Genomic DNA, 10263 nt, shown 5'->3' with positions numbered 1-10263 from the left:
ACCTTGTGCGTTTGAGCATTCAGCCAGAAACGCGGAAACTTTTAAGTTTTTAGATAAAAATGGAGCTCAGCCCAATGCAGATTTCAGGTGGCTCTTAGACTCCATAATCCCGGCGACCATGGGAGGCTTTTACGAAGTTGTTAATAGACTTCTAAACAGGAAAAGTAAGATCTGCAAATACCGCACGGATATCGTTTTGACCGCTGTATCAATCCCAAGGCCACAACACTAAAATAAGATAGTTGAAGTTGTATTTTCGCCAAATTAAAGTTGTGTTAGCCAGTGAGCAGGCTCTTTGCACGGCTTTGAACCCAGTTCCAAAAGTTGAGCGTGAGACAGAGAAAAAGAGAGACTGACAGAGGATACCTGCCTCCACAATTCGTTCGCATTTGATAAAACAGGTTTTGGAGAGCACTCCAACGGAAGAGCTTTGTGTAAGATTTTAGACCCTAAGAAAAGCATTTTAATATATTCTAGGGTAATAACAGATGTCTAAAAACGACGACAACGTTTTGAAAGCCTTAAATAAATCAAATGCCAATATTACACAATCAAAACCTAATGTATCACATTAGTAATACTAATATCACAAAGGAGCAAGATAAAATAATAAATACTGGAATAAGCTGGTAACACTACTTGAATAAGAAATGTCATCTACTTCAACCGAGAAGGTAAATTCAAATAAAACCGGCCGCCTTCATCGCTTGTCAAAGTATTTACAAGTACAGTATGCGGTTTTGGTAATTTAATTTGCTTTATTAACTGTGTCATCTGATTGAGAGTGGAGCCGGCGTCGCAAATAAAAACTTTTGCCGCTGGCTGGAAAGACGGAAAGCTGGTTTTGAAAGCATCAGTACGCGAGCTAGAGCTGGCACTTTGATTCTAATGGCCTCCTTAATAACTTAATGCAACGCTCTTAAATGAGTGTGGTATCCATTACTCGTAATTCACGAATGGAATGCTATGTTTAACACCACTATTCTCACGGCAATACTTGCACAACATTACTCGGTCAAAAGTATCTTTATTCTGCCATCGTTGACGATTGCCTGGACATCGCTTCCTGTGTATGACGCTTTATCCTGGACAAATACGCTCGCTTTCTTTTCTGCGTAACGAAAAAAAATGAAACTATCATTAGTCAGAATTTTCTGGTTCAGTTATATAACATCAATTAGCAAGGTTTACCGACGCGACGTGATCGTCTTTGTTCGATTGTGTATATTTAAATCAGAATGAATAAGTAGAGAAACTTAACTACTGATGAAGCTGTTGAAAGTCGGTTTTTTGTTCCAGGTATAATGCCAGAACATTCCGTCAGAAAAAAGGAGCGTTTGGGGGCTGGAGATGGATAGGTAACTGGAAAAAATCACATTTTCGAATGTGTTAAATTGAATATACGGTAGTACACTCTACGCTCGTAGTCACAATAGAGTAGGCTTGCGATAGCCGGCGGCCTGCGTTAAAGGGACCTTAAGATCTAAGACGGCGACGTCGGCAAATATTTCATTTAAATTTTGCCAGTTGATGTGTTCACTTTCCCAAAAACCGATAAAGTACTATCTGACTCTTTTCTAAGCTCCGCTTTATTCGTCTTTCACATCACAGAAACATTACGACTCACGAGTCCTTAGCATTTCAGTTATTCTTTCTTCACACGTGTTCTTCGTTCCCAGAGTTCAGAGCGTACTTACTGAACATTACATCATCCATAATAGAACATTCGCAAGACGCGGAATAGTAATGGGAGTTTAAGAAACGACGACGGCTACGGCAACGACAACGCCAAAAAGCAGTAATATTATTGGTTGAAAAAACCAAAATGATCGTGATGCACGTGCGGCACGCATTTTTGAACAATTCTCTCCCGTACTCGTCAAAACTACTACGTGAAATGACCAATTTTAAGGTTTTGACGACAACGTGGACAAACTACAGTGAATCTTTCAGTCTCACTCTTTACTTCAAATCCGTCAGAACCAATCCAGTTATAGGACACTTCGCTCGTATTGAATAATATAAACAAGATGGGATAATCATGAAGTACTTAGAATAGCTAAAACGTATATTTTGAAGTGACGTTTTCGTTGCCGTAGCCGTCGTGGTTTCTTAAACTCCCTAATATTGTCGCACCCGTTCCTACAAAACTCCGTACTTAAACAGGCAAAAAGACGGCTACGAAACTAGGTAAATGAAACAGTTTGTAAATCTTAGATGTCCCCCTTGCAACTTGCAGCAGCATGTTGCTATTACATGTTATCACTCTCTGTAAACGGCATGGACAAACAATCTTTCTCCCACTGCGAGTCATCCTAGAAGGCTCAACTTCACATTCAGCTACAGCTACCTCTTTGTCTATCAACTCTACTTTACAGACTGTTGATCCATCACTTCCGCTTGAATTCTCAAGGGATCTTTTGAAGGATGGCAAGCTATCTGTTTCAGCACATAGCTTCAGTTTGTACAACTTGCGAATAGGTCGCCTCAGTAGTCCTGAATTTACTTGAATCACGGCTGCGCAGCATCTTCCGTTGCGACCAATGAAAAGTTCTCGAACAACAGCCATTTTCCAATTAAATCCCTGGCCAAACTATCGCACAAAGTTGGATTCAACGCTCCAACTTTGGTCGATCCAACACTGTGTGACCGTTTGGCCACCCATGTTGGATGATGTTCGTCCAACATTTTTTGTTCGATCAAGTGTTGGATGATGTTTGCTTTTGATCAAACATTGCGACCAACAATTCTGCTCGACGCAACAATGTTGCAGTATTTTGCCGCTCTTCCAACAAAGTTGTGTCCTGAATCGAGTCACGTTCGCGGTGCTAGCCAATCACGAATCGCTATTTTATTGTTAAGCCTAGGCTTTTCGCATTGTTTGCAACAAAGTTAAGATGGCGGACAAGGATCAACAGCCAGAAACCTTGATCAGCGAATATGAAGCAAGGCCATGTCTTTGCAGGGACACTTTTAGTCCCCTTAATCACTATCGCTCTGTTTGGAGATGTCTGGTTAAATAGCATTTACAATTTCTGCAAATTGATCCGAGCTCACTCACATCATCTCCTGCGCGCGGATGTATCTTGCAGTGAACAAACCCTTTTCTATACGTTCTCTTAACCATTTTTGGTTTTCCTCGTTTGAATCCATCATTTCCGTCCTCAAACAGCTCCAGTAGCACAAACGGTACGAGCGGTTTTCGTTTCATACTTATAAATTTAGCGCCAACTTGAACTTGAATGTTTCACCAAGAAATGTTGGATAGTGTTTTGCCGCTATCTCAACATTTACATCCAACAATTTTGCATGTGGAATCCAAATTTGTTCGATAGTTTGGCCAGGGCTTAAGCCGTTTCTCTCTGTCGTCAGCAACGAGAACATGATGTTTTACCGGCAAAGTACATTACGTGATTATTCCAGTTTGCTCAACTTCCACAGACTATTCAAACTATCCAGGAACTCAGGAACTGAATTGGGAGGAACAGTGTTCAAAAAAATAAAATAAAATAAAACATTCGCCGACGAGCGCTCGCATCTTAGAACTTGAGATTTGGCCATTTACATTGCAGATTGGCAGAGAACGGGAGAGAAATGTACCAAGCTTCAAAGCGCACGTGTAGAGCAACCATTATGCTCATTAAAGTTTATTAACACATTGTCCGGTGGCGTTCCCGCTGACTTTGACGTCCTAGATCTTAGGTCCCTGCACGACTGTTCAAGAAATGTTATTTCTCCTGCAAGAACTTACATGCAGTGTGTCTGCCTCTCTCTTGAGTTGTGCATGCTTTTCCTTTTGATTTTGCAACTGCCAAAAAAGAGAAATGTATTTTTTTAATTCAATACAGTGTACTTAGGCATCGTCCACACGTATACGGAAATTTGTGAAAACGCCAATTTTTTTTTACGAATACGGCTTGCGTCCACACGTATCCAGAGTATTTTCCGGCCGTTTCCGGGAATTTTTGAAAACGCTCTTCCGGTCGTATCCGGAAATTTGCGAATACGCTTACGTCATTCTCTTGGATCCAGTCTTCACGGCGAGCATTAAACAAACATGGCGTACAGCAAGGCTGTGTCTTCTTTGTTCATTGCTTTGATTTCTAGTTTGATATCATGCGTTCAGATAAATGCAGCTGTGATAAATTTACACAACCAATACTTTAGAGATCGACAGGATGTTTTGAGATTGTTGACCGTCAGCAGTAGTTCAACTTCATCATCGGTCCATTTATATGTATCAGCATCCTTTTTTTTGACTTTTTCAGAAGATTTAGACATTTTTTCGAGTGATAAACTACAAGCTTCGACTGGTTACACCTTGCAGTAGCTATGGCGCGGAAGAAATGACGCCAAATCGCAATTATGCGCATGCTCATTTCAGGATTCTCCCCGAAAAAAGAACTGGGCACTAGAGCAAATCAGAAAATTTCCGGATACAATCGGATACGTGTGGACGGCTGTAAACGATTCGAATACGTTGCATGTGGACGCGTAAATCTTCGTATCCGCAAAACGATATTTGCGGCAAAAAAATTTCCGGATACGTGTGGACATGGCCTAAAAACAGCTTTATATGTAGTCTTAAAGGTTTACACTAGACCATAACTAGAAAACAAAGGGTTCTGTTCAAGTTCTTTTCAAACAATAAAGATATAACGTACGATACTTTAAAGACACCAGCTCAAGACGTGTTAGCTCTTGCGTAATTAACAAACGAATCTTTGATTTACAAAAATTTGGTTTTATCAACGGAGTTGATAATGTAAACTGGCCACCGTACAGAGATTCTAAAAGCTGACGTTTCGAGCGTTAGCCCTTCGTCAGAGCGAATCGAGGAATTATGGGTTACGTGTAGTTTTTATAGTAGAGTAGGAGCTACGCTATTGGTGGTAACATGGCAACGTGAAAAATAGGAATTAAGCGTTCGTTAAGGGTGCCGATTTGGAAAATGAATTTTTGTTCTAGATTCTTGCGGCTTTCCGTCGTACCTTGATGTAGGGAAAGGCCGCAGATAGCAATGTGTTTTTTGGAGTGGTTAGGGAGATTAAAATGACGAGCGACTGGCGACTGGATTTGATTGATGAATACTGTATTCATTTTCAGAAAAATTATCTTTCTTCCTTGAAGAGATTAGGAAATTTATTCTAGTTGTCTAAATTATTGAAAAATCTTTGGAAAAAGGGGGAAAGAGCAAAGAAGCAATGAATCGAAACGAAGAAATAAGCAGGGTACAAAATGCAAGGCATCCGTAGACACACCTCAGACTGTGTTAAGGCAATTGCCTCCTGTAAATATTTCCGGCGCTCTTTAAGTTGAATTGTTTCGGCTTGTATTCTTTCAACGCCGGACTCGTCTCCAATGCGAATAAGACTTTCTTCTGCAAAAGGAAGACAAATGAACTTCTCCCAAGACAAAGCATTTGCCTGCGATTCAGGGACGAAAGAAGAAGCATATCGTGTTTTAACCTTCTGTAACCAACGCTACATGAGTGACACAATTTATAACCAGACGAGACGAAAACGTCAATGGAAATCAAGGCTATAACGATGTAAATCAGTATTGCTAAATACATTTTCTTCTTTGACGCATTGTCATTTTGTATTTAATTTAATCAACTGATACTGCTACTGCCACTGCAGCTGTTGCTCAGTGCTACTGCTACTGTTACTAGTACCCCCATCACTACTACTGAAAACATACCGTCTTCCACCATCCGGCCTTCCCGCCTTTGTTTCTTACTACTCTGGTTTAATTCGCTATTCATCTCATGCAGTTCCACTAGCTTGGCATGGGCCTCCATTTTCATCCAGTACTGCTTGTATGTTCTACTGACAAAGAATAAGATGTTAGAGGAATGGACAAAGAAATGAGGGAAAGAGATGGTGCAACCGGTGCATCCTACTCTCCGCCTCCCTCTTGTCTATCTCTCTAACAACTATGATTACTAAAAATTTGTTACAAAACAAAGAAGTATGCTGCATTTTTCAGAATATTATCTGCGGTTCAAAACAGGGATGCCTCAATACACTAATGGTTTCCCTTCCCAGAAAAAATACTCAGAAGCCAGTCAGTTTGTTTGTAGGCTATTCTTACTCTTTGTCCGCCTCCAATTCCGCTTTTGCTATAGCAAGCTGCTTTATAAGGACTCCTTCAGAAGAAATAAGTTCCTCAATCTCTGAAATAAGAACACCGTAACAATCAAATATTAAAGACAAAAAAGCTCCGCAGGTAGATACTAAATGGCCAATAAGGATGTCACTAAATTGGAACTAAATGCCGAGCATCAAGTAGATATAGGAACAGGGATAGCGCAGCGGTGAAACCACTCGCCTCCCACCAAAGTGGCCCTGTTTCGATTCCCGGAATCGGCGTCATATGGTTGAGTTTGTTGGTTTGTTGTTTCGAGGGGTTTTTTTTTGGGTACTCCGATTTTTCACTCTCAAAAACCAAGCTCGATTTGATGTCAAGTTTACGTTTAAACGAAATTGTATCTCCTAGGTGACACGTGGGGCCTCTAGCTTATGCGACGTACGCCATTTAAGTTTTTCAAGCGTCATTTCCTACCGTTTCTTTTTTTAGGGTGACAACCTCTACTAGACTGCATCCTCTATGTACGCTCTGGCCTTTGTTAGTAGGCAAACTTCGCTAGTTCTGAATCGTCATTTAATTGTCTTTCCCAAGAAGTTAAGAGACAGTCTTTACTCGTTACATGACAGCCATGCTGCAACTTAGTTTCAAGAAATGGCAAAATATTGTCTTGAAACAGAGCACGGCTTGCAAAGTTTTGCGGTCATTGAAACGCAACCCTATTATCTCGTCGGGAATCCCGTCCCTGTCAGTAAATCTCGAGAGAATTCCGAGAGGATCGTTGAACTCCGAAACTCTTGATTAAAACGGCAACCTTATTGCAGTGAAGTATTTTTACCTTCCTGGGAGACTTTCGGGGTTTATCACCTGTCATTATATTATGACAGGCAAACGGGAAGAAGAAAATTCGCTTCAATCGCGTTACACGGGGAAAAGGCAGCAATAAACCATGGCAACAAGGTTAGCTTTTTAACTGAAAATCCGAGCGTTAAATTATCGCTTTGGTCTTTTTCTGTGATTTCCATTCAAACCCTTACTCAGTAATTTGAGCACAGTAAGTTGAACCCTTGCAAGGCGGCAGGGCCTGCTGAATTACCTTTAACGGAGTACGATATTCTTGCTCGCCCAGTCACTTCTGTACTTAAAGTGCCCCTGTGATAAAAAAGTTACTTCCTTTTTCTCTTCAGATTTTGAAAGTGTGTTTGCTTAACACCTGACTGGCAAAATTTTGAACTTTGATTTTTATCCAAAGGCCGTTTACTTTGAGTGTAAGTTTTGGATTTCACGGTCCGCCATTACTCGCGTTCAGAACTGACCGATTGGACGTCAGAGGGATGGATCCAGGGAAAAGTGACGTCAAAGGCTCACCAGCTTAAAATTTCAGTGTGTGAATCCAGCTTGTAATAAATGCAAAACGCGAGTTTAAAAGTCTGAAAATCCAAATCTTCCGTGCTGCATATTAATAGGCCTTTTTCGATATCTTATAATTCAGCTTGATAGTGAGGCAGTGACGTCAAAGACAAGATAGATAGATGATAGTTTATATACGGCTGATAACCTAGCAGCCCTTGGGCTGAATTGTATTATAATGACTCTGATGTCGAGGCGGCAATAGGCTACTCAGTTGATTATTATCTAAGATATTTCTAAAAAAAGCCTGGTACATTGGTCTTCTCTTCTCTGACACACAGTGATAATTTCAAAGGTTGCTAAGCTTTGTCTGCAAGATTGGTGAGGCGATAAGATTGACAACACCCTTTTCTGCACTCACTCAAGATCTTCACTTAAATATTCAGGCGGACTGTGGTGAAAAACAGGCGAACAGTATTCAAGCACAGGCCTTATTGCGGTACAATAGAAATTGACAATGTCGCTCTGCCTAACACCAGCTGTTTTCAGTAAAACTAAGAAGTACAGACGCTTATTTGCATTTTTTATCGCTTGGTTTTCATGATTTTTCAATTAAGATCTTTCGATATTGTGACTCCTAGGATCCTAGCGCCATCGACAGTTGAGAGTTCATTCCCCACAACAACCACGGGACTAAAGATATGCTTGTTCCTCTTGAAGTCAATAATCAGTTCTTTGCACTGGTAGCGTTGAGTTGCACACCCTACATCCGTGACCAGCCCTCTACAATATCAACTGCACCCTGAATGTCACCCTGGAGACCACGAGGAAACGATTTTCAGCCACGGTTGTGTCATCCACGAACTTTCATGTTTGGACGTTAGACAAACGAATATCATTAATCATCAGGATAAAAACAGTCCAGCTGGTACTGGGCCCCATATCAAGTAGCATTCCGCGGACAACTTGAATCGATGTTGTCTCCGCATCTAGAAATCTGCCACCCAACAGGCAACGCTGCGAGGGATGGATAAGTTGAAGATTTTGCGGAGCTTGAGATTCGATAAGATCAAAAGCCTTCCTGTAGTCAAAGAGGACGACCCTCACTGCAGTGCCGACCCGTCAGGAAAGTCAGTGGGTAAAATGTAAATATTTTTTACTTAATTCCAAGTGAATGTGTTTCTATTGTTTTTTCCTCACTGCCTCACTATCAAGCTAAATATTTGATATTTAGAAAATGGCCTATTCTGCGGCGTACACACGCATTGCATTCTTAAACTAGTGAGCCTTTGAGCGTCATCTTCTCCTCGAACCAGCTCTTTCAAGAACTTAAAGTTACTCATGGCGGACCATTAAATAGGAAAATTCCGGTTAAAAATGAACAGGTGTCTTTTTAAAATCAAGGCTTAAAACTTTGATCGCTTAGTGTTGGTTAACATAGTTTTGAAATCCATAAGAAAAATAAGAATTGATTTTTTGGTCACAGGGCAACTTTAACAGCAGTTTTGGTGGAAGATGGCCACACGGTTCCCAATTCCAACTAGAAACCTGTCACCAAGATCAACACGCACCTCCACCCGATATCCCTCACCTCAACAGTCCCTAGATAGTGTGTCTAAACTCGTCGAAGGCCCGGTCTTTGCTTTGCATATCCGCAATGCGGTGCACAGTTGATAGTGATAGACCCCGCCCAGTTTGGTGGCATCCTAAAATCGTTTTCCTGCACAACCTGACGTCATTCCTCAATGCTACAGCACTTGGCAAAAAACACGGATGGCCCTGGAGCCGCTGTGTGGGATTTTTTGATCTAATCTACCACAATGACAAAAATAAATTATTGCATATTGGAACAAATTGTAGCCAGCGTATTGTTCATCTGTATTTCTTCTATAAATAACAAAAGATCGACGCTCAGATTTCAATGAACGGCCCCCACTAACAGAGGGTGATCTGCCTGTGGTGCGCTCAGTTCTAGGTCAAACACAATACCTCTCAAGAATTTGAGCTAGTACAAGCGAAAGTGGGCGGGGCAGAGACACGTAAATTCCCGCCCATTCCACAAATCGGTGGTTTTCGTAGTAAATTGTTGTCAGAGTCGTTGAGAACTATCCGCAGGAGTAGAAGATGCAACTGAATGCCGACAAGGGTAAGGTGAATCATTTGAAATCATCCTATCTTTAACGCAATTTGTTTGCACCAAAAGACTTGACAAAGACTAGAAATTGTTATTTTCGTGAAGAATCTAGAAAATCACCTACGAAAAATGTTCATTCTTTCTAGAAGACAGCAAGGGTTCTAGAGGGTATAGAGGGCTGCAGCAGTGCTAGTTTTAATAAAATTACTCCCAAAAACTAAAACAGTATGGTACAGGTATACAGATAAGAAAACTCAAAGCTACAGTCGTGACACAATTCCTTGGAACAGTAGACGACTATATACAGATCTGAGGCTTTCGCGGCTTTATAAGCCTGGTTTCCATATGATCTGCATCGGTCTGTGACATGATCGGTAGCTGTCTGCGTCGGTCTTATCGCGGACGATCGTAAACATCGCAGGCTAATGTTTCCATTTAAATCTGAAGCGTACCACTAATCCTCGGCGAAGCGAGAAGAAAAAACCAAGCACTTACGTACCTTATAGGTCTGATTGGACACAACATGACACATGTTTCGAGGCAAAAAATATTGTGTCGCCGATAAGACACAGATCATCTCAGTGCTCGTCTTACTTGGACCGCGTCATAATTGTAGGGAAAGTAGAACGTAGATTCAACTTTCCCTATCATCCAGACCGTGTGCCGCAGAATCACAGCAGACGCCGGGG

General features: G+C 41.2%; 1 protein-coding gene across 1 annotated transcript; it reads right to left on the bottom strand.

Annotated features, from left to right (window-relative positions):
* Positions 1-1027: 1027 nt before the first annotated feature.
* LOC138035548 (uncharacterized) lies at positions 1028-6964 on the bottom strand. The gene is made up of 6 exons (XM_068882199.1): positions 6958-6964; positions 6097-6178; positions 5704-5828; positions 5262-5380; positions 3752-3808; positions 1028-1111 (listed from the first exon to the last, which is right to left on the bottom strand). Exons 1-6 carry the CDS (start codon positions 6962-6964, stop codon positions 1028-1030), a joined length of 474 nt encoding a protein of 157 aa, XP_068738300.1.
* Between the last annotated feature and the right edge of the window lie 3299 nt (positions 6965-10263).

Source organism: Montipora capricornis, chromosome 2 (genome assembly GCF_036669925.1).
Source record: "Montipora capricornis isolate CH-2021 chromosome 2, ASM3666992v2, whole genome shotgun sequence".
Classification (NCBI taxonomy): Eukaryota; Metazoa; Cnidaria; class Anthozoa; order Scleractinia; family Acroporidae; genus Montipora; species Montipora capricornis.
This window is presented reverse-complemented; position numbering and strand designations above follow the sequence as displayed.